Source organism: Tripterygium wilfordii, chromosome 4, assembly GCF_013401445.1.
Source record: "Tripterygium wilfordii isolate XIE 37 chromosome 4, ASM1340144v1, whole genome shotgun sequence".
Lineage (NCBI taxonomy): Eukaryota > Viridiplantae > Streptophyta > Magnoliopsida > Celastrales > Celastraceae > Tripterygium > Tripterygium wilfordii.
Window position 1 is genome coordinate 9,991,979 of NC_052235.1, and position 23,978 is coordinate 10,015,956.

General features: G+C 36.2%; 1 protein-coding gene and 2 long non-coding RNA genes across 10 annotated transcripts; 2 read left to right on the plus strand and 1 right to left on the minus strand.

Moving 5' to 3' along the window:
- The first annotated feature begins 55 nt into the window (after nt 1–55).
- On the plus strand, nt 56–5,774 carry LOC119996328. 2 transcript variants are annotated; one of them, XM_038842916.1, is made up of 4 exons: nt 58–309; nt 402–599; nt 2,003–2,156; nt 3,346–5,774. In XM_038842916.1, exon 4 carries the CDS (start codon nt 4,074–4,076, stop codon nt 5,751–5,753), a length of 1,680 nt encoding a protein of 559 aa, XP_038698844.1. In that variant the 5' UTR covers nt 58–309; nt 402–599; nt 2,003–2,156; nt 3,346–4,073; the 3' UTR covers nt 5,754–5,774. The 2 variants fall into 2 exon arrangements, with proteins under 2 accessions (XP_038698845.1, XP_038698844.1); XM_038842917.1 differs by lacking the exon at nt 2,003–2,156 and having other exon boundaries at nt 56–309.
- Nucleotides 5,775–16,462: 10,688 nt separating this feature from the next.
- Nucleotides 16,463–19,658, plus strand: LOC119996200. Of its 7 annotated transcripts, none has more exons than XR_005467813.1 (6): nt 16,463–16,583; nt 17,606–18,063; nt 18,185–18,390; nt 18,478–18,730; nt 18,813–18,974; nt 19,084–19,658. It is a non-coding gene; the product is annotated as an uncharacterized LOC119996200 (long non-coding RNA). The 7 variants fall into 7 exon arrangements; XR_005467815.1 differs by having other exon boundaries at nt 18,281–18,390; XR_005467810.1 differs by having other exon boundaries at nt 17,606–17,864; nt 18,010–18,063; nt 18,185–18,730.
- Nucleotides 19,659–22,473: 2,815 nt separating this feature from the next.
- LOC119997801 lies at nt 22,474–23,930 on the minus strand. The gene is made up of 2 exons (XR_005468073.1): nt 23,666–23,930; nt 22,474–23,086 (listed from the first exon to the last, which is right to left on the minus strand). It is a non-coding gene; the product is annotated as an uncharacterized LOC119997801 (long non-coding RNA).
- Nucleotides 23,931–23,978: the final 48 nt, after the last annotated feature.

The following is a 23,978-nucleotide window of genomic DNA, read 5'->3' on the forward strand; positions in this document are numbered from 1 at the left end:
GTCCATTTTGTGAGCCCATCTTCAATTCTTCCACATGGTTAAATATAGCCCAAGCTTCTTGATTGGCCCACTACAATACAAGCCAATATAGACTTCTAGTGATTCAACGAAACCCAAGACGTCTCCAAGACCAAAAGGCAAAAGCTCATCTCTTTTTCACACAAATTCACATGTTTTGAGTCTTTTGACTTGGTCGTCTTTATCCAACTATCCCCCAACTCCCTGCGGCGGCCGTGACGGACTCTTCAAGTGTAGGTGCGGCGGCCGTGACGAACTCTTCAAGTGTAGGTTCTTCTCTCTTTCAGTAAGGTAATATTTATTTGTTGTTGTTGTTCCAATCTATGAATTCTCCTTATGCTTGCTCTTTTTTAAAATTTTATTCTCTTCACTTAATCTTTCAGTACTTATCATTTCGAATCCAACACCAACAACATCAACATCAAATACAACACCGACAAAAACAGAGGATACAGAGGCTGCTAGCATTAGTCAACCTTCCAAACCAACTAGTAAGAAAAGGAAGAATGCTTCCCCAGCCTGGAACCTTTTCGAGTCTATTCTAGAAGGTTCTTTCAAAGCAGATGATGATTACAAGAGAGGTAAGTGTATGGAATGTGGTGAAATTATGATAACAGATAGTAGATATGGTACTACAAACATGTTAAGGCATGCTAAGACTTGTGTTAAACAATGAAACAAAGATTTGAGGCAAATGATGTTTTCTGCAGCAAATGGAGGTTTAGAAGTTAGGGCATCAAAATTAGATCAATGTCAATTGCGTGAGAAATTAGCCATTACAATAGTTTAGCATGACCTTCCTTTTAGTTTTGTTGAACAACCTGGAATTAGACGTGTATTCTCTTTTCTCAATCATGAAGTTAAGAATATAACTCGTAACATTGCAAAGGTTGATGTTTTTAAGTTGTATAAGAAAGGGAAGCATAATGTCTTTGAGATGTTGAGTAAGGTTCCAGGTAGGACAAGTCTTACGTCAGATTTATGGTCATCACTTACCTATGATAGCTATATATGCATCACTGCCCACTTTGTTGATTCTGATTGGGTACTTCAATCAAAAATTCTGAACTTTCAGAATTTTCCACCTCCACATAGTGGTGAGAATATTAAAGAAAAATTTTCTGCCATGTTGAAAGAATGGGGTGTCGAGGATAAGTTGTTAACAGTTACACCTGATAATGCATCAAACATGGATAACTTTATGGACTTGTATAAAAATCAGCTCAACTTGAGGTCCTCATTGGTTAATGGTGGTGAATATTTTCGTGTAAGATGTGCTACTTATATTTTAAACCTTAATTGTCCAAGATGGATTGAAAGAGATTGAAAGAGAATGCTTTGATTTATCGATTTGCATTTGCTAATCTAGCTTGGTGTCATCCGAAAAACTGTATGTATTGTTCCACTCATGAAGAGTGGGATAAAATTGGTTCCATCTGTAAGTTGTTGAAGCTATTTTATGATTTGACTAAATTGTTCCCTAGGACAAAATATACCACTTCAAATTTATATTTTCATGGGTTTTGGAAAATACAATCACGTTTCAAGGATGAATTAGAAAGTTCAGATGTGTTCACAAAGGACATGGCTCGACGGATGCAAGATAAATTTGATAAATATTGGTGTGATAGCAATATGATTTTGCTTCTAGCAATGGTAGTGGTGATGGATCCTCGTTATAAAATGAAAGTGGTTGAGTTTGCTTTTTCAAAGATCTATGGAAGTGAAAGCTTTTTAAAAGTACTTAATGTTCGTCACAAGCTCTTTGATTTGTTCAGAGAGTATGATTCCATTCCATATCTTCTGCAAATAAGGAAAGTGCAACAACCTTTGTTGAAAATCATGAAAGTATGAAAATTTTATCCCATACTGATCCTTATGATGTGGTCAGATTCGAATGTTTCTTTCCTTATTTTAAAATTTAATTACTAAGCTTTGCTAAATCATGCGTTAGTTGATTGTTAATCTTTATGTTTTTATGTAGGGTTATAATTCTTTTCAAAGCCAAGATACTCAATTCCAAGAAGAAAAATCAGAGTTGGACTTGTATTTACCAGTGTTTTCAAAGGCGCAAACGCAAGGCGAGGCGTTATCGTCTCTCCAAGACGAGGCGTAATCCTTGATGCGTTGGGGCATAGGTATTTTGGGAAAAAATATTTTTACATTAAAAATATATAATATAATAAAAAAAGATAGAAATAATAACAAGTCATTCTCATACTAGAAAATCTTAGTTAAAGACTTCAAATAAAGACAATAAACTCAAAGTTCACTTCAAAGTATAATATAACTTCACTCACTGGTTCAGTGGTTCTAAATCAGTGAATCTAATAAAACACTAAATAGTAAATACAATTTACTGGTTCTAAAATTCTAAATAAACATTGATTCTAAATTTGTATTTAACACTTAAATGGCTAAAAAAATTATAAACAAAGTAAAGAAAGTGGGGCAGAAGTGCAGAGCAAAAAACAAAGAAAGTGGGAGTGTGGAACAGAACAAAGAAATCGAAGAAAGAAACAGAAGAAATCGATATTCGATAGTGGGAGTGGGTCAGAGAAAGTGGGACAAAGAAGTAGAAGTATAAAGGGAAATTTCTCCAAATGACCTCATCCACTAATAAATCTGCAAAAATAACCTGGTTTGTTAAAAACAGTAAAAATGACCTCCTTTTAATTTTTAAAGTCAAATATACCCTTATCCTTATAAAACAAATACAGATCTGAATATCATTCTCTCCCGAAACACAAAATAACAATCTTTCTACCTTGCGACGCAGCTGCTCCACCTCAATCTGCACTTGAAAACACTAAAAGACAATATTCGTTGTCACTTCGCACAGTTCTCATTGCAAGTAAGTACATATATATACAATGGTCGACTTCAGTTTCATTTACTTGTCCTGCTATAGTCGAGCAAATTGCTTGAGCATTTTATATAGTCGTTCAATCTATTTTTAGTCAAGTTTTTGGTCGAGCAACAGTGAATTATCTGGTCGAGCATTACTTTGTTTGGTCGAGTATAGTGAACTTATTTGGTCGAGCAATATCTTTGGTCGAGCAACAGTGAATTATCTGGTCAAGCATTATTTTGTTTAGTCGAGTATAGTGAACTTATTTGGTCGAACAATAGTGAATTATCTGGTCGAGCACTATCTTTGGTCGAGCAACACTGAATTATCTGGTTTGGCATTGTTTTTTTTGGTCTAGTATAACGAAATTATTTGGCCGAGCAATAATTAATATTTGGTCGAGAAATGTTTTTAGTAGTCGATCAATCTTTTTTGTCTGGTCATGAATCATTTATCATATACCTTTTTTTTTACAGGGATGACATCAATTGATTTCGTGGTCTTGTATGGTGGCAAATGGGAAATTTTTCACGGTATGTACAAGTTCAAAGGTCGAAGAAGTCAATGTGTCTTTGTTAATGATACCATTACGTATTCGGGGTTGGTGGATATGGTCTATGAGTTGTTTGGAGTTGATAGTAATAAACATGTTTTGGAGTTGAAGTTTGCATATAATACACACTTTGACATGGAACCAATGGTCTTAAGTAATGACCGTGATCTCAAATTCTTCTTAAGGCAAAATGATGATCCTCGAAGACCTGCCACTCCACTTTGTGCATCAATTCTTCCTATACATGAATATAATGTTCCCTCACAAAATGTGAGTTTCATTCCCCAAACGCAGGAGGAGTTTATTCGACAATCGGCAAACGTGTGTAAGGGTTTTATTGATTGTGGATTCAACGATATAGATGCATCATCAAATCCGGATAATGGTGGTGATGATGACAATGAACATCATTATAAGCCTAATGAGGGTTAGCTATTTGAGGATCATTGGTTTCATGATGATACTGTTCAAGAAGACGTTGAGAAAGAAATACCTCCAGCAGCTGATGTTCCTAGCCATCCTGACATTGTCTTTGTGGAAGTGCCTAAAAACATCGGATCAAATTCTATTGTTCCATGTGTTGGGAGCAATACCATTAGTAATTGCTCCACCGGTTACAAGATCACAGTTGGGCAGATTTTCTAAGAAAAAATGGAGTTACAAAAGCATATTGCTTTGTATGCTATGAAAGGGAACTTCCAATTTCATGTGATAAAATCGACGAAGACTCTATATGTTGTTCAATGTCTAGGAACAGGCTGCGACTGGCGTATGAGAGCCGTAAGAGTCAATGAATCACCATTATTCAAAGTGACAAAGTTCAATGACATTCACACTTGCTCACTGGACTATCTCAACGGAGGTCATAGGCAAGCATCAGGGAAGGTGATTGGGGATTGCATTAAAGGAAAATATGATGGTGTAGGGAGGTCTTACAGGCCGAAAGACATAATACAAGATGTGTGGACAGAATTTGGTGTCAATATTACCTACGAAAAAGCATGGAGGTCTAGGGAGCATGTTTTAGAATCAATACGACGATCTCCAGAGTTATCTTTTGCCTATCTGCCACACTATTGTGCGGAGCTAGAGAAGAACAACCCCGGAACTATCACTCATATAGAGTCCGACAAGGAGAACATGTTTAAATATTTTTTTCTAGCTCTTGGTCCGTCCTTGCGTGGTTTTAGATCTTCGATGAGACGTGTCATCGCTGTCGACGGTACCCATCTAAAGGGAAAGTATCTAGGCATGCTTTTTATTGCATCTGCTTTGGATGGTAACAATCACATTTATCCTATTGCTTTTGGTGTTGGAGATTCGGAGAATAACGAATCTTGGATATGGTTCTTCGAGAAATTACGGCAGGCAATCTCACTTGATGACTTCTCTGAATTGGCTATAATTTCAGATAGGCATCAGAGTATTGAAAGGGCATCGAACTTAGTTTTTCCAGAATCATACCATGGTCACTGCATATTCCACATCAAACAGAACATGAAGGCAAAGAAATTCGATCCTGTAATGTTTCTAATTTATTTCAAGGCAACGAAGGCATATCGTGTTTTTGAATTTGAGGTGCTAATGACACAGTTGAGCTTAATTGATCCCCGTGCACAGAGTTATCTACTTGCGGCTGGTTTTGCTAAATGGTCTCGTGCACATTTTCCTGGTCGGAGGTACAATATACTAACTACAAACATTGCAGAGAGTATGAATGTTGTTCTTAGAGAAGCCCACCACCTTCCTATAACAATGTTAGTTGAGCACTTGAGGGATTTGCTTCAGAGATGGTTTTATGAGCGACGTACCGAAGCAGCATCTCTGAATTCTATGCTTTGCAAGGAGGTAGAGAAACATATACGGAAGTGGATTGATAGGTCTCGTAGGATGGATGTTACACCAATATCACATACTGAATATTACGTTCGTGATGGATGTGGTAATGGTGAGGTTAACTTGCACAATAGAAAGTGTTCTTGCAAGAAGTTTGATTTGCAGCAACTACCGTGTGTACATGCATTGGCTGCTTGTGCCAATAGAGAAATCACGGTACATTCTTTGTGCTCAAGATATTATACCAATGAAGCTATTTTGGTAGCTTATGCTGAACCTATATATACAGTTGGTGTTGAGCACCAGCGCGTTGAAAACGATATAAGAGTATTATTACCACCTAAAGCGAAAAGACCATGTGGTAGGCCTAAACAGCAAAGAATACCTTCCCAAGGTAAAACTGTGATTATCAGACACTGTGGACGATGTAAGAAAAGTGGCCATAATCATCAAACTTGTAAGGAACCAATAGCATTGCATCCAAGAACTGAATGAACTTTTGATATTAACATTTGATATTGCTGTATTATTTGCTATTATAGTTACGTTGCGTAAATTGCCTTAATGGTTGAACAATACCTAATTAATGGTCGAGCAATAAAACTGGGGTCGATCAATGTAGAGAAGATGGTCGAGCGATAATAAGTTAATGGTCGAGCAAAACTTAATTAATGGTTGAGAAATAAAACTGTGGTCGAGTGATGCTAAATTAATGGTCGAGTAAAAAAGGAATTATGGTCGAGCAAAATAAAAAAATTTGGCATAGTGAAAAAATATGTGCAAACACAAATAAGTAAGCATGTACAAAAACAATTGACTCCTAAATGTACATAGCAGAGTTAGTTTTCACAATGAGAACTCTCCCCCCCAGCTTTCTGCTGTGAACTTTTTCCTGTAAAATGTCATGTCATTCTGATTTATCTCAGTGATAGGAATTTCTGCTATCAATGCTTCAATGAATTTGAATGTAAAAACACCGCAATCGCACCTATAATTGTTAATAAAAAATAAAGTGATTAAAATTGCGTACAACAACTAATGCACAATAAAAATGATTTAGTACACAAATTTGTAAAAAAAACATACCCCCCGACTTCTGTTGAGGGCAGGGATTGACCTTCTCAACTTCCCATGGTGTCGTGGGAATGTCATAATCACAAGGACTTAATATGTATGGGGTCATTATAGACAATGGACTCATGATCTCTGCAAACCTTTTAGAACTTGTAAGGTCATGGTAAGAATCATAGACATTTATTTTTCGTGATGACAATATCATCTCTACTGCCACCCAATGCTTCTCATCAAAGTTTGGAGAAAAGTACACATAGTCCACTTCTCCCCAGGGAACACCTTCAAGAGGACTGGTACCGACAACGTAGTCTGTGAATAAAGTATCCGAATCAACCCAATTTCCTGGATCTTTTTTGAATACATTGTAGGTAATACCAATCTTGCTCTGTTATTACATGGTTAAAAAAATGATGGTTAGTTAACAATGAGTATGAATATCTACAGTTCATTAGCAAATTATTGGACACATACAAAGAAGATTGTGTCAAGCACTGCCGCCTTCCTTTTAAATATGGCAGGGTACTTGGCAAGTCTCTGGCGTATGTGGTATGTAGCGATGTCAAGATGCTGCATCAAATATTGAAAAAGAGGAAATAATTAGTATACATGATCCAACAAATAATATTAAAGCTCGACCAAAGAAATAAAATGCTCGACCAGTAAATATGAATGCTTGACCAGTAAATATTAATGCTCGACCAAATAATATAAGGCTCGACCAGAGGTTTGATATGCTCGACCAGAGGTTTGATATGCTAGACCAGATTATAGATATGCTAGACCAAATAATAGATATGCTTGACCAGATAATAGATATGCTCGACTACATAAAGTTCGGTTATATTGTACTAAACTAAAACTACTTACCAGGCCTCTCAACCATTTGTCAGGTTGAATTGCCTCAGCAAACCAGGCCTTGTCAACAGTACAAGGAATCCATTCAATTTTATCATGTTGTGTTTTGGGATTCTTCATCCATTTGTGACATTCTGCTAACCACTCCCTTCGATATGGCCTTTTGAGTTCAAAAGCCATTGGCAATGTGCCTTTGGGAATTTCAACCTCTTCTGTTACCGTGGAGGATGAATCAGTTTTTTGTTTTTTAGTGGGATTGGTGTAGGGTGTTTTCAATAATGGTCCAAGCTTTCTTTTGCGCTTTTCCTTATTTGAGACATAATGAATTACCCCACCTTTTTTTGCAACTGGGAATTTGGATGGGGTGACAATCTCCACCCCCTCAGTGCCCATATCCATCTTATTTGGTGTTCCTAAACTAGTGGCAGCTATATCCATTGAAATAATATCGTCTTCTGCACCTGGGCTAACAGCATCCTCACTAACAGCATCCTCACCCTCCATAACAGCCTCCTCTATATTTTCCACAGGAACTTCCTGGGACTCAACAAATATTACAGCCACCTTATTTTGCAGTTGACCATCAGTGGCATCCCCATCCCCATATTTTCCTACATTATCAGTCTCATGCTCAATTTGACCTAAAGGATGTTGCTCTTCCTATACAGATATCTCTTTATGTCCAACAGTCCTAGGACACTCCAAAACAACCTCTGCGATATCTTTTCCAGTAGTCCTTGGACCATCAGTGGCATTCCCATCCCCATCCTTTATTACATGATTCACATCCCCATTCCCATCCCCCTCATTTCCTGCATTTTGTTTTTTAACAACTTCTAGAAGAGTCCCCATGGATTCTTCAATGAATTGCAACATCAAACACAATTCCACCTTCAGATCTTTATGCTTCTTGGAGTGATCCTTAAGCAAACTATCAAATACATCAATCTTGTTTGCAATATTATCCCTTAAAACATATTTCTGCAAATGGAAAATATACAAATTGGATTATTGAGTTTGTGATTCACCAGAAATGAATAATGCTCAACTAGAATAGATATAAATGCTCGACCTTAATCTGAAAATATGCTCGACCATATAAATACTCAATGTTCGACCAATACATATAATGCTCGACCATATAAATACTTATTGCCCGACCAAAAAATATAATGCTCGACCAACAAAAATTAATGCTCGACCATAAGATACAATACTCGACCAAAAAAATTAATGCTCGACCAAACACAAACACAACTAATTGCTCAATCAATAAAAATTCATATTACTACATCTGTAACAGGTGGAATATCTCTATGTGTTTGAACTTCCTCTTCCTCTCCTCTTCTTCCTCTTCCTCTTCAATCTCATCTATAACAACCTTTGGCTTTTTTTTAACTTTGACAACCATTGTTCCCACAACATTTTTGAGTACATCGGAAGTCTTTATGCAGTATTCTTGTGCCATCTCCAACTGGGTTGGGATAAGTCGATCATGTACTTGAAGCTGTGAAAGGTACACATAGTAACCATTAGTTTCTATAAAATAGGCAATCTCACAAAATTTAAATTAATATACATAGATGGGTGTGATACCTACTTCCTTCTAAAAACACTTAGGATGAGTTCTGTTGAGTCAGGAGTGATTGATGTACTCCAGTTCAATATCCTTGGATACTGAATTTCTAGATCTTTCTGTGCGTATGTCCTCCCGATAAGGGGAATAGCTTCATAACTCCATATCTGTAAATCAAACAGTGATATACAATTACATACATTGCATATTGAGTATAAGCTATAAATCAAAACAACATTGAGATAAATGATTAGCAAATTAAATACCTGTAGAGTTAACGGGAATCCATAGAGACTGTATTGCTCCTTCTGAGTCTTGGTTGGCTTTATAGTCTTTTTTAAAAATTCGTGAACACGTCCTTTCATTGCTCCTACAAGTGACTTGGAGGTACGTGCATAACTAACAGATCCCCATGGATACTTGTTAAATTCATTCAAGTTTTCAACCAATTGGAGATATGCCACATCAGAAATGTTCCTACTACGCTCTCTACCAAGCAACACAAACGCCACAAAATAAACAAGAGCTAACTTGACAACGTCATCTTCATTGTCAAGCTGAGGTTTTAGACCCAAAAATGTACTCTCTAATTCAGATCTTTTAATGCTATTATTCCCCCTGAAATAAGCATCCCTTAGCCTATGTGTGCTAGTATCAACAAGTGAAGAATTGTGTGGAATTCCAGTACATACTAATCCAGTAACAACCGCAAAATCTTCAAATGAAAATGTAGCTTGCTTTCCAACCAACTTGAAGTTGAAAGTTGTGCCAAAACTATGGTTGGAGGATTCAACCTATCTTAACAATAGCTGATGGACAATCTGCCCGGAAAAAGTTAGGCTCTTAATACGAAGATACATGCCAAAGCATGATCTACTAAAGGTCTCCAATTGATCCTCATTTAACTTATCCCTGATATTACAAATAACTACATCCGGTTGGGAAAAGTTTTACACTTTTGCAGGAAAATGCTGACCCTCTGGAATAATGTAAGTCATTATAAACCTAAGATAAAAAAAATAAGTGAAATAAATATAAGTTAACAATGTTCGACCAAATCAATATGAATGCTCGACAAGTAAATATGAATACTCGACCAAATCAATATGAATGCTCGACCATTAAATATGAATGCTCGACCATTAAATATGAAATGCTCGACCAAATCAATTAATGCTCGACTATGCAATATGAATGCTCAACCAGTAAGTATGAAATGCTCGACCAAATCAATTAATGCTCGACCACATAATCGATTGCTCGACCCCCATAACAATAAATCTCGACCAGAAAACCCTAAACTCGACCACAGACCCTCAAAATGCCCGACGAAAGGCTCAAACACTCGACGACGTCGAAAACTTCATTTTTAACTGTGCGAAATTGTTTTGAGCAAAGTCATGCAGTAATATGGAACCCAACAAAATGGGTGAAACCTCACGAAACCCATAATGGCACACAAACCGTTGATGGAATTATTTTTGAATAAATGATAAACTTACCTTGGAGTATTCGGAACAGTTGATGGAATGCAAACCGTTGTAGTTGATGCAAACCGTAGTAGTTGAGAATGAGAAAGAAATTGTGTTTGAAGGAGAAAGAAAAGAAATTGTGTTTGAAGGAGAAAGAAACTGTGTTTGAAGGAAGGAGAAACTGAAAAGGATTTTTGGGAAACAGAAATGAAGGAGGGAGAAAGAAAAGTTAGGGTTATTTTGATCTTTACCAGTATAAATTAGGTCATTTCACTTGTTTTTTATAAACCGGGTCACTTTTACAATTTTGTTAACAAACCAGGTCATTTTTGTCAATTTCCCAAGTATAAACTGACCTGCAATGGTCTTCGTCTCTTACACAGTGGTAGTGGGTACTGAGTCGCAGTCTCGCAGATCGTCGATCGGACTTCGGAGAGGTCGATCTCGAAGCTTTCAGGTATGTCTGTAAGACCTAATGTGGAGGAGTCGCGTAGATGGTCAGGTGGAGCCGTGAGGTCGCGAAGACTCGCGTAGAGCCATAGATGGTCTTCTTCGAGTCTTCAAGTCTTGGACAACAGTTGCGAATTGAGTTTTGAGGTCTGTATCTGACCTAGAGTGCACTCTCACGCGATTTTGTTTCTGGTTTTTTGACTTTTTCCTTTGAAACGATGTAGTTTCACGAGTCGCCTACGAAACGCACGCCTCAAACGCTTCACGCATCGACGTGTGTTTGTACGCTTTTTTGTACGCTTTTGGACGAAAGGCGTGCGTTTACGTGGCTTCGTTTTAAGGGCAAAAAGCCTCAAAACACGTTTTGAAAACGCCTTTTAAAACATTGGTATTTACAAGAACCACCCATGGAGAGGAAGAAAGACATAGAAGTTTTGGAATTTTGGAAGTCTATTCAGTTTCAATTTCCATATTTTGCTGCTACAGCACGTGACCTTTTGACTATTTCTATTTCAGGTGTTGCCTAGGAACGAGCATTTAGTGTTGGAGGTCGAGTACTCACACCAACTCGCAGTTCTCTTGCTCATGATAGTGTGAAAGCTGTAATATGCGCAAGAAATTGGGTGTTTGGGTATCAAGGTAATAACTTGAATATTGTTTTAGTTTATGCATAACATATATTGTTTGTCATTTATAGTTAATATTTTTTTTTCATTTAGAGCAAGCTGATGTTTGTTATGAATTGTAGAGAAACCCAATGGAATAGTGGAGGAGACAAAAGAACCTTCCATAGTTCTTCAAATGGGTCCTCCAAATATATCTTCTCATGACTCAAACCGTATCGAGATTGATTGATGGCTTCTGATGATTTTACAGGCAAGCTTATTTGGATTTTGGAACTTGAGATGTAACTTTTTTGGTCTTTTAACTTTTAAGTTTCTGGATCATATCATCATATGTAGTAATTAATATGCCAATCGTGATCATCTAACAAAAGGAGCATCATGTTGCCTTTGATTTTGAAGCAGCAACCGCATGGTTTTGTACTTTAATTTATTGTAATTATATTTTATGAAGAAAAAATTTGGACAAACCAGATTTAAACTAATATGGGTTTGGGCAATTAAGTACGTCCGAAATTCAATCCGGATTAAGGTTTGGACATATAAATATTTCGTAAACCCCTGAGGACTCGAAACCGATTTTTTGACACCCCTAGTGATGATGTTGTAAATAGGAGGGACCTATTAGGCGAATCAACCAAGGTTTTGAAAACCAGATTGGTCATTGAACCAAAAAATTCTTTAGTTCAAGGTTCAATGGTTCAACCAAAGTTCAAACCGGGTTCAACATAATAAATTATTTTATATATTTAAAATACTTCATATTTTATAATACTCACAATAATATAGAAAATACATCAAATATTAAAAAATATTTCATATTTTATGATGCTTATAATAATATAGTGTTGTTTTAATAAATAAACAAAGTGTCATAACTTAGTTGGTTAGAGCATTTGTCTTATGCATGAGAGGTTGTGAGTTCAAACCCTACCAAAAGCAAACTCTACAAATATTTTCTAATTTAAATAAATTAACCGGTTAAAAAAATTGATCGGTTCAATAAGAAAATTTTGGTTTTTGATATCATCGGTTCTGGGACTTCAATCGAACCAGCCGGTCAGTTTGGTTTTCAAAACCTTGGAATCATCCAAGTCAGATCGAGCTGGAGTAGCTTCCTTACTAGTAAATTCACAAGGAGCAAACATAAGTTACGGTAGGGCAGTGTTGAACTTAACTAGGGAGAATGAATCGTTGCTTGGAGTTCTGCCTCTTGCTCGATAAGTAATTTTGAGTGCCGGAGTTAGAATGTTTACTTGTCGCTTGAGGTCCCTATTTATATGAACTGAAGTGTTTAGTAAGACTCATTTTTATTGGCTTTTATGCGGATTCTTCGGAGGCTATATCCCATCCACATTCCTACTCAAAGGGAGTCAGACTTTGTTGAGAGTTAGTGTTCTGTTGAGACATTAATTCATTAGAGCCGTGTTTACCTCAATCGGATGGGGGTAACCTACCTTAGTCCGATGGGTTGAACCCATCTCGATCAGATAAAGGGAACCTACCTCGTTCGATATCGAGCTATTCTGCCATCAGTTTGATACTTTGAGTAGACTTTTCTGGACAGTACCAATGAAGGTACCTTGGTCGGTTTCGAGCGGGGACGGAGCCAAGATGTAGAGTTAGGGGGCTAATCCTAAATTAACATCTCATCATTTATACAAAAAATTTTGCAGGGGGTAAGCCCGTAAATTTTTTAGAACTATTTACAATAGCACTACTACTTAAAATTATATTATCAATGAACAAGTCCTAATGAAACATAAAGAACAATTTTATAAGTCCTAATCATTAAAAGAGGCAACCCAAATGTCAGTTTGTATCTAAAATGTTGGGCCTGATATGAATCGAGTAAGATAATCTTATAGCATAAATAATGTCAATTGTTAGAAAAAAAACAATTCCTTATAAACGTTGTTATTGAATAAGAATTTGAAATGAATGTGGTGCAACATAGCAGTAGAGACCTTTAACTCTATCTATATGAAAATTATTTTCTCACTTTGACATACATAATCTGGCACCCAAAAAACATAAGAAATGCCAGTTCGTACAATTTTTTTGAAAGCAAAAAAGAAAAAGAAAAAGAAAAGAACATCCAATCCGTCAGTTTATCTCTAATGCTAAGCATAGTCAACCAATCAATTACAATATATAAAGTCCATGGATTTCGCGTGATTCTGTGACAAGTTCCTCTGTCTTTCCATAGTCTCTTGGTTGGGCATGGTTTTTTGTTGGGCAAGTGGCGGAGCGAAACGATGTCATTTCTTGTGTGGTTATTTTTGTTTTTTTTTGTTCCGTGTCTTGCAGTTGTGCATGTCATTCTTTGTCTGTATTTGTGTTGTTTCGTTTGTTGTGCCATCTCGATCAGTGTGTTATGCGTCTGTTCATACAACATCGTTTAGTATCCTGCATTATATGTTTCATCGAAACCACGTTGTTTTGTTCTTTTATGTGTTAATTGGTTGCCCAAACTATGTCATTTCATGTCAATTCGTTACCGTGAACAATGTTGCATCAACGGTTCATGCATCGACTGCCTCAATTATATCAATTTCGTGCTGATGTTTTGATGGCATAAATTGACTGCCTAATAGTGAGAAAGGTGTACATCGCAGCTTCCTTTCATTCCTTCCTTTAATTGTTCTATGTTTCTATCTTCGCTTTCTCGCTCTTCGGTGGGTGAGAAACAAATATTGATTGTGCCATTATTGTTTCTTTTTCGGTTGTGTTTATTTCACTTTTTCTCTTAGTGACCTTGAGTTGATGTGTGCGTTAGGTTGCTTGTTTTTCTTGCACTTGCAGTAGGAGATTGGATCGTCTGAGGTTAGTCGCATTTCCCCTTTGTTTTCATCAATTTTTCTCTCTTGCTGTCATCCTCAGGTTGTTCTTTGCGTCTTGGGTTCCCTATTTTTGTCGCTGTACTAGCTCCATATTCGATCGTCTGTAATATTTATTCTTGAATCAAATGTTTCCCCTCTTATTCGTTTTCATCAAAAAATGTGTGCATTGATTTCTTCGTGCATTTAATTGATGCTCTATATTCGGAATCCACTACTTATTCGATTTCATTTGTAATTAGTTAAGGTGAGTATCTCCTCTCTTTAATTTTGATCAAAGCTAGTTTCTTGATTTAGTCCTACATTTTAATATTGATTGTGCAATTATTATTTCTTTCTCAATTGTTTTTATTTTGCTTTTTCTCTTGGTGACCTGCAGAAGTTGTGTGCGCTAGGTTGGCTGTTTTTCTTGCACTTCCAGCAAGAGATTGGATTGTCTAAGGTCAGTCGTGTTTTTCCTTCGTTTTCATCGAAATTGTTGGGTCTTGATAAAGCTCTAAATATGAAATCTACGTGTTACAATCCTTCGTTTCATTCCGTACACAGTTCATTTTGTTGTTTATTCATCTTTTGTTGTTGTTGTTCTATTATTAAAACTAAAAACTGCCATGACAGTCAATTTTATCACCCAATTTTGATCATATTGTCTATCTTCTTTTGATTGCTAAGAATATATAAATTCAGTTGTTGCATTAGTGGTCTCTCATGTTTCAGAGTTGGGTGTTGCAACCTTTCTTTCTTTTAAACACCTTCTAGTATTCTTGCTCCCTTCAATTTCACCATCTCAAAGATCTCTATAGGTATCATTTTAGTTTGCATTATTTTTATTTTATTTCTCATTTTTGTGTTGAACTAAAACCCAAGTTTCATTCTGCCACAATCAATTGCCAACATATATACATCTAACTTAGATTCGTTTTAGGACCATGTTTATGCTTTCATTCTCATCTCCATTTACGAAGCAATACAGTTCATAATTATATTCTAATAAACAGACAAAAGAGCCTATTATCATATTATTATGAAATAACAACGGTGAACAATGGATCATACACCATTAATTAAGTTGGAGATAGGTCAACGTGGATGCAGTATAATTGCTTGTGTTGCAATGTGAAAGTACAAATAAAGTCGTAATCTTTTTGGCTTCGAAATTCACCATATCTATATCTACATGATTATTATGTTCAGAAAATTTATCCCAAGATTCTGCACAAATATTTACATCTACTATGCAACGAAAGCTATAGGCTGACAAGTTATCTGAAACCAAACATAAAGAAGCAATAGACGCCCTGGAGTGGCTTACTATGCAGCTAGAATCAGTGGCAATGGACGAAGAAAAGTTAATGGAGAACTAAATGAATTTGTTGATTCAGAATGCAGAGGAAGTATGCAAGGAAAGAGATGCCTTACAAACATCTCTCTAATAGGAAATTCAATACTCTGATGATTTCAAAAATGTGTATCACTCTTGTGAAGCGACGATCTAATGAAGAGTGAGGAGTAAAAACAAACAGATGTATTGATGAGAAAAATCATCATCCACCATATCAAGATTCTCACATCAACACAAGAAGATAAGACGAAGTATTTCATGCCAAGCGTAAAAAAACCGTATAAAGAAACATGGGTCTTATATGACAAAATCCTGTAATACAGTAAAGACACATTCAAGTACGAACTGACAGATGACTTGGAAGCAAGATGCAACAATGTACATCAGTAGATACACATAAATCAATAGAGTTCTAATGAAAGTATTGACTCTAAATGTTTTAATTGCTCTCAAGGAGACCCTCAAATATTCTGAAGTCAAAGAAGAAAACACGCTCCAAATTTCATATGAAACAACACACAAAAATGAATTTATGAACAAAAAGACCATGAAAATTTTATCCCAACAAACCATAATGGGAAAAAATTCATACCGCTGATAGTTGAGATTTTTGATATCAGGAGTTTGATTAATGATATTGCAAGTAACATAGAGATGTCAAAATCAAAATTTGAAGAAGGACAAGAGATCAAGAAACGAATCATACGTGAAGCAAAAACCACCAAATGAAAATGGGCATCCACAGTGTGAGGAACAACGTTGACTCCTTTTGAGTTCCAAACAAGAAGACAAGATGTGATTGGTAAGATGCCTAAATTATTTCATTAACAAAATCCCTAGACACTAAACACTATTACAGCTCCTTCCCTCTGCCCCTGATCCCAAGGTGCTTCACCACTGTATGGTTGGTTTGGCGGGGTTATTTTAGTAATTTGAATCTGTATATAAAAAAATTTAAAAATAAATAAAGCTTCCACTTATAATCTTCTTATTTTTCTTCTCCTGGAACTTGGATCTAAAATTGCCGATGGCGAGACCTGAATCTTCCGGTGCTAGAGTCATCGCCTTGTTGACATCGACTGCTTCTATGTGGAAGGTGCTAGTTCTCCCCGCTCTTCCTATTCTTCTCTCTCTCAGAGAGTTCGTCTATGAGTTTTTATGTATTCATGTTATGTACAGAAGCGGTTACTTTTGTGCGATTGATGAATTGCGTGTGATTAGTGTCTTGAAATGGAAGGAAAATTCAGGCAAATGAAGCCAAATAAGAGATACCTGTTTCAATAGCCCAAGTTCACAGATCTGGGATTGGGTGCTAGGGAATCTTTGATATCTTTTCAATTGATTGTTTTGGTTCATTTGCATATATTTTCTATATAATGAGGTAGATTATCTGTCAATGGCTCTCTCTCTCTCTATATATATATATGTATCAGATTACTTCGTGAACTGCGTGAATCGTAAAGGGAGGATTGTTTTTCCTGCTTTTGTTATGTTGTATTTGGCTGTGAGGAATTGTTCTTTTCATTTTCTTTCTTCACTGAATTTCGTCTGTCGGCTAGGGAAAGTGGAGGGAGTGTTGCTTATTTTGGAAGCTGATCCAGTTTCCAGTTTAATGGGGTTCACTTTCTCGGTGAAACATTTTGGTTCTATTGGCTGGTGTTGCTGTGCACCTTTTCCTGTATGCCAAGTGCCAAATTTGTTATTGTTTGATTTTTTTCACTTACTGTACGTTGCATAGAAATTAGAATATCTTTTGCATGGCTGCAAAATTGTTTACTTGGTGTTGATTTCTGTTGCTATATTGTCGAGTTTAATGAGAGTCCATAGTGATAGAAATCAACACCAAAGAAACAATTTTGCAACCATTTAACAGAGATTTTATTTGCAACTGTCATATGCACTTATAAAAATGTATAAATATACAAGTGGAGGTTGAGTCGCAAGCAAGTAGCAACTTGGTTATATTTTATTCGCAACTTGTCTTTGGCTGACCTCTTAGTTTAAAATCAAAACACAAATTTTTTTTTGTAAAAACAGAACCCTCTTTCTCAGATCAGCTTCTGTGTTTCCTTAATTTCTCTTAAAAAAATGGCTGAATCATTTTTGTCATCACCGCAGAAAAAGTTCTGGGGAAGATAGCCTCTCTTGTCCTGCAAGAAGTTTGTCTTGTTTAAGGTCGTGGTTCTGTGCTTGCTTCTCCTCAGCATCTAAAAGTTGTGCTATTAGATGCGGAGAAGAAGCAAGCACAGAACCACGAGCTGTGCCTTTGGCTTTGGAGGCTTAAGCTTCTCTGTTATGATGCTGAGGATGTGCTGGATGAGCTGGAATATGAAGGCTTGTGGAAAAAGTTGGTGAAACAGTATGGCAGTGAATAAAGGTAAGCTGGTTCTTGTCAAGCTCAAATCCACTTGCATTCCGTTTCAAAATGGGTCATAAAATAAAGGGACTTAGGGAGAGGCTAGATGAGATAGCAGATCAGAAATCAAAATTTCATCTTACTGAGCTAGTTGATTATTGAACAGTCGTTTGCAGACAAAGGGAGCTGTGTACATCGAATGTTGTTGGAAGAGATGCGGGTAAGAATATAATCCTGAGAATTCTTTTCCATTCATTTCTGTTCTTTGTTGGACTCTTTACTTTCTTTATCAAATACCTGCATCTGAGACTTGGGAGACTTCAAAATGATGGAATGTCCAGAAAAATAAGTAGACATGGGACTTTGAAGATATACCTGTACCCTTGTCCGATCAGTATATCTTATGGGTGTCGTGTACTTTGCCAACATCTTCGTAGGGAACATGTTCAGTCATGAAATACTTTCTTGGCCAAAATTCATCTGAGTGTGCACGGATGCCATTAACAGATAACTTCAGCAAAGAATCTATAGCTTTTGTCACCAACAGGTGTATATGGTTTTATCCTTCATGTATTATTAATTTTTCTAATTCCCCTTTTCCTGGTCTAATTGGGTTAGGTGTTAACCTATATAGTGGAAGCTTTACGGAATTCATTTCAATTGAGCCACGCACAGAGTTGCCTGAGGAGAATGCCTGATTTGGGTCAAGAAGAGCACGAAACGGCCACAGGAAGAGACCAGGTTATGATACCCATAAGGCCATAAAATGATTCTGCTTTAGAAAGATGACGTCCAATTTAAGATCATTTCATGAGATATGTTGTGCTCATTATCAAAGCAGGCACAAGATGAGTTAACGTGAGAAACTTCACCATTGTCATCAGAAGGTGATAACTTTTTTTTTGTGGGGCCTATTGAACTTTGTTTCCATAGTTATCTCTTACAGAATATTCCTTTTATGAAGGTTAGGTGTTCATTCAAGGACTGCAAGCTGTCATATACTGAAGCAAAATAATCCTGAAAGAGACTTCCATAGGGATGAGCTCATGAGCCTATACTTTCTCACTATTTACTGATACCTTAACCGCAATGCTCGCTAGTACTGGCTAGTCAAGTTTTTTCAGCCCCCAGGTAACAGTTTGACATAATTTATACCTGCACCTGCACGACTATATTGGAAATATCTTATGTTGCTGTTTACATGCCCCATGGTACATATTCAATGTTGAAATATCTGAAGATCTGCAGCCCCCCTTGCTCTTCACAAAAAAAGGAGTGCTCTGGAACTGTCCAAGATGCCAAAGCTTCATTATTATTAGGTGTTCAGAGTTGAATGAAGGTGTTCTGCCCGAAGGAAGTCCTCTTGCTGAGACTGGGAGCAGTAATGGCCGGCCTAGCTCAGGTCAACATGACGAATAAGAAAAGCGTCGAGTTCCAAATGTAGATGAAATTGACCAATCTGTGATTGACAAGTTACCACCAGAACTCCAGGTGGAAATTCGTGCCTCTCTTCGGTCTTGTAAGCAAAATAGAATATGTTTGGTGAGTGAAGGTTGTTTGGCCGTTAGGATGCAGTGACTTTTGGTAGCAATGTTACTAAAATGTGGTTGAAGTTATAGTCCTAGTGTTCAAATGGAGGAGAAAAGTTTTTATTTCTCAACTATTGTGGTCCGAGAAGTTTCACTCCTTTAAAGACAGTATGAGTATGTGCTATCAAACTTGATATATTTAAGGTTTATATGTTCTTGTTTGATTGGATGAATTTTGTTTTGATTTTGTGGTATGTAATAAATAGCGATCCATCTTGATTCTATCTTTTTTAGACGTTTGAGTTAAGGAATAAACAAAACAGATTATTGTTCCTACATGTTAGAAAGATTTTCTTGATACTTCCAAAAGCGTCGCTGCTTGTTTTGCTTGTAACCGATTCTACTACAAATCGTATACTAACTTATTAGAATTGAACTGCAACTTTTCCTAGAAGAACTTAGCATCTGCTTCTATTCTTCTTAATTCAATATTTCAGGGATTTCATGGAAAATTGTCTAATATTCTTACAATGTTTTCTTCGTCTCTTCAGGCCTATATAAGTTTTACTAACAATGTTGTTCCACTCACTTCTTGCGCTTGCGCTCTTATGTAGTTCTTATCAGGTTCAGCAGTGGCTCAATCAATTATGCGAAGAACTATGTGAATGTCTTTGCTTTGACTTGGACCAAAATACATGCTAGGGCATATAATATACCTATCTAAGAAACATTGATACAGGTACGGGGATACGAGATATGGAGATTCGTCATTTCTTCCAAAAATTAGGATACGGGTGCGACTGGATAAGACATATATAAATATAAATACAATATATTTATATAACTATGTTTATATACATTTATTCAACAAAATAATTATATAGACCAAATCCCATCACTCTCCCTCTCTTTCTCTCATGTCTTTCACCTTCTTAACCCACAACATCTTACTCTATTACATTTATCTTCTAACTATGAGTTTCAACAAAATCTAAAAGCTTGGAGTGAAGTTAGAGAACAAAATACCTTGAGAATGGAGTGAAGATTCAAGGGTAGGAAGATTGTTAGATTAGAGATTCGTCCGGCGTTGGTGCCACCATCCCACAACACCCAAATTTTAGGTATGTCTGATACTCTCATATGGTGTATCATATGGGATTAAGAATTTCAGCCTAAATTTATTAAACAAGTTAAGAATTTGGCCCAGGAGTACTCAAGAAGTATCCTAGCCAAATCCAATTTGTATCCCATATTTAAAAAACATAAACAGAAAAAAAAAAAGCAAGAATCTTGTCACACCCACGACAAATCCGCACTCAAAACGCACCCAGTGTGGGTGCCTAAGGCATATGAAGGTTCTAGTGCTTCTTAGATACTTATGTTCTACTTACGAAAATGGTTAACTTTCACAAAGTTTTTATACATAGACATACATAATGATGTGGCATTCCACATCATCATGCCACATAGATAAAAAGCCAAAAAAATTTAGGGATTAAAAAAAGCTGAAAATTTGTTCCCGCTTGTGCACTAGGGTTAGCCCGCCTATTTTCTATTCTCTTTCAAAGTATTTCTCTCTCGTCTATTGTGTCGGGTGAAGCCATTGTCTTTCAATACTATCATGCTTCTCTCTCCTATCTTTATTTTCTCTCTCATTTAACTCTATCTTATTCTTCTCTCTCATATGCTTTCCTCCTGGGTTACACCATTGTTACAAGGTAGTTAGCGTTTCTTCCTCCTCACATCCTATGGCGCAAATCGAAGATCTATTTCATCAATCTTTTGTCAGGGATCTCATGTTTAGGTGTTGGGCTACATCTTTTGTGCTCCAGACTTTATCATCATTTTTTCATTTTTGAGATCGGTCAATTAAGGATGCAGGTAGAGTGATGCGCCTTGGATCTGTTGATTCATTTTGCTAAGATGTATCAGGGTGGTGGAGGAGGTTCTAGAGGTGATATGCCTATGGGTGGTGACTATGGTGGTGGTTCTACTGGCAGTGATGGTGTCCAAGGCCCAAAGATTGAGGAGGTTGACTGAAGTTGAATCAAGAGGAAAATATGGAAATTTTGCTACGTTTCTTGTGTGCTTTGTTTTGTTTGTGTTCAGTTTGTATTTTGTAAAGTCAGCTTTTGACTTTACACATGTGGATAATTACGCTGTCAAGGTACCTTATTATGCTATAACAGTGCCTAATTGCATTATCAAATAAGCTTATTGCATCGTTGAAAATTGATAAAATGACTGATTACATTGCCACATACGTCCTAGTGACTTATTATGATGTCACATATGATTTTGTAGAGTGAAAGTGACTAATCTAGGTAGGATTTTGCAGTTTTGTTTTGATAGTTTTGAATTTATGTGATATAGAGTATTTGTTGCCAAACAGATGTTAATTACATTGTTATCCAATGCAATATATTTACTTTGATTTATGTATTATTTTGTATTTTGTTTATTTTTTTGCAGTGAAAATATGAATTTCATAGATGAAGAAGATTATGATAACAATGTGGATGTTGTTGACAATCAAAGTCTATTGGTTGATGTTGTTGGTTCTAATATGCCGATGAATGGGATGTTATTTGATTCTATAGATGAGATGTTTGAATTTTATAAGCTTTATGCACAAACTAGGGGGTTTTCTGTCAAGAAGAGATCCATAACAAAGGATTTGAATGGAATGCACAAATATTTGATTTTTACATGTGGACGTTCTGATAAATATGTCAATCATTCAAAAACGTCAGCGAATCACCATGCTCATTCTAAGAATGAGTGTAAAGCGAGGCTGGTTGGTAGACTTGATTTGGTTAGGAAGTGGGAGATTACGAAATTTGAAGATGAACACAATCAAGTGGAAGTGGGAGAGTATCTTAGAAGTTTATTGTTTAATTTTGATAATTTGACAGACTCTTATTACACTGTAAGACTTATGTATTACATTCTATCATGGATTTATTACACTAGAATTATTTGTTAATCATACCATAACATATCAATGTAATTAGACTATTTTAAAAGCTTGTGCAAGTGGTGATTGATAAACAACTTAATATGCTACTGTAACTTGTACTAGTTAATAACAACCACAACTAAATAATGCAATGAACAACGTAATTTGATCAATAGTTAATTGGATTACATACACATTTAGTATAATAACATAGAATTCGAGTGTAATTAAACATATGTCAATTTCTTTGCACCATCATTCACTAGTTATACAAAAATCTCCCAAAACAAAAAGAGCAACTAATATACTAATTGTTCATGACACAGACAATGTAATTTGCTCCATAGTTAGCGCATTTGCATAGACATCCAGTGTAATTACAACTATTTTCAGTGTAACAAAACACAAGTTAGTTTACATACTGCCATTCCCTAGATAAACAAAAAAAATCTCCCAAAATAAATGGACCATCCAATGTACTAATTACTCATAATTTGGACTGCTTTGCAGAGATTCTCATCCCATGAGTAATCATTGTCATTCTTGAATTGATGGACTAGACGAGCCCTGTACTTGCACAAATCTTATGCATACTCTTCAATTTAAGACTTGTCAGTAAGGATTGTATGTCAAGCAGGTTTGATCTATACTGCAGTGGGTTAGACTTCTTGCTTCTTTCTTTTGTTGCTGCAGGTTCCTTGTCATTTGCTTCAAGGGGTGTATTATTCACCCAATGTGCCATCATCTTTGTCATTCTGCAATTGATATTAAACATAGTGTTTTTATATGGACTAAATACACATTATGAAGTGATTATTTTTTACCCAATTCCACACAAAAGTGTATAATATTTCCAACTAAATACACATCATTGAGCTCATATCAGCATATATTTACATAGCATTGATCTCTCACAACTTTTCCCTTAAATCCACATCATTTAGATAAAACCAACAGGTTTTTACAATGCATTGAGCTCCTACAGATGTATACCCAAATGCACATGATTGAGCTAAAAAATTATCAGCTAAATACACAGATTTGATCTAATCAATTTCAAACTTAATACACATCATTTATCTTAGATAACCAGATAGTTACATGTCATTGAGCTCATAAAATTTTCCCGTGAAGAGTTAATTAATACACGGCATTGAGGTCATAAAATTTTCAAACTAAATACATATCATTAAAATCGAAAAATTTCAGTGTATAAATCCACATCATTGAGCTCACATAATCAGTTGATTTTGTCTCATGACGATGTTTATCGAACCAACAATCAGCTACAGAAATACACTATAAAAACAGAGTAAGAAAGACAAGTTTCGTACCTTTTTGACCTTCTTCTTCCTTTCGAATACCAGTGTACAACTCAAATCGGCTACTTCTAGGGACTCCCGGCGACGTCGACTTCTAGGAATGCCCTATTTAGAAATCCGTTTCCCTCTCATTGTCTCTCATGGAAAATCTCAGCTCTAGGGATACAATTTGGGTTTGTGTGGGAGAAGGTGACCATATGGGTATTTGAGCTCAATCACGATTTCCAATGTCTAGGTGAGTGTGTATCTGTGTGAGAGAAGCTACAAAATCCCACTTATTCAATTAATTTTTTAAAACAAAATTTTTTGACATACTCTACTCAGT

Excerpts from the sequence above, each read along its gene's own strand:
- LOC119996328 (XM_038842917.1), top strand. The coding sequence starts at position 4,074 with ATGGAGTTACAAAAGCATATTGCTTTGTATGCTATGAAAGGGAACTTC.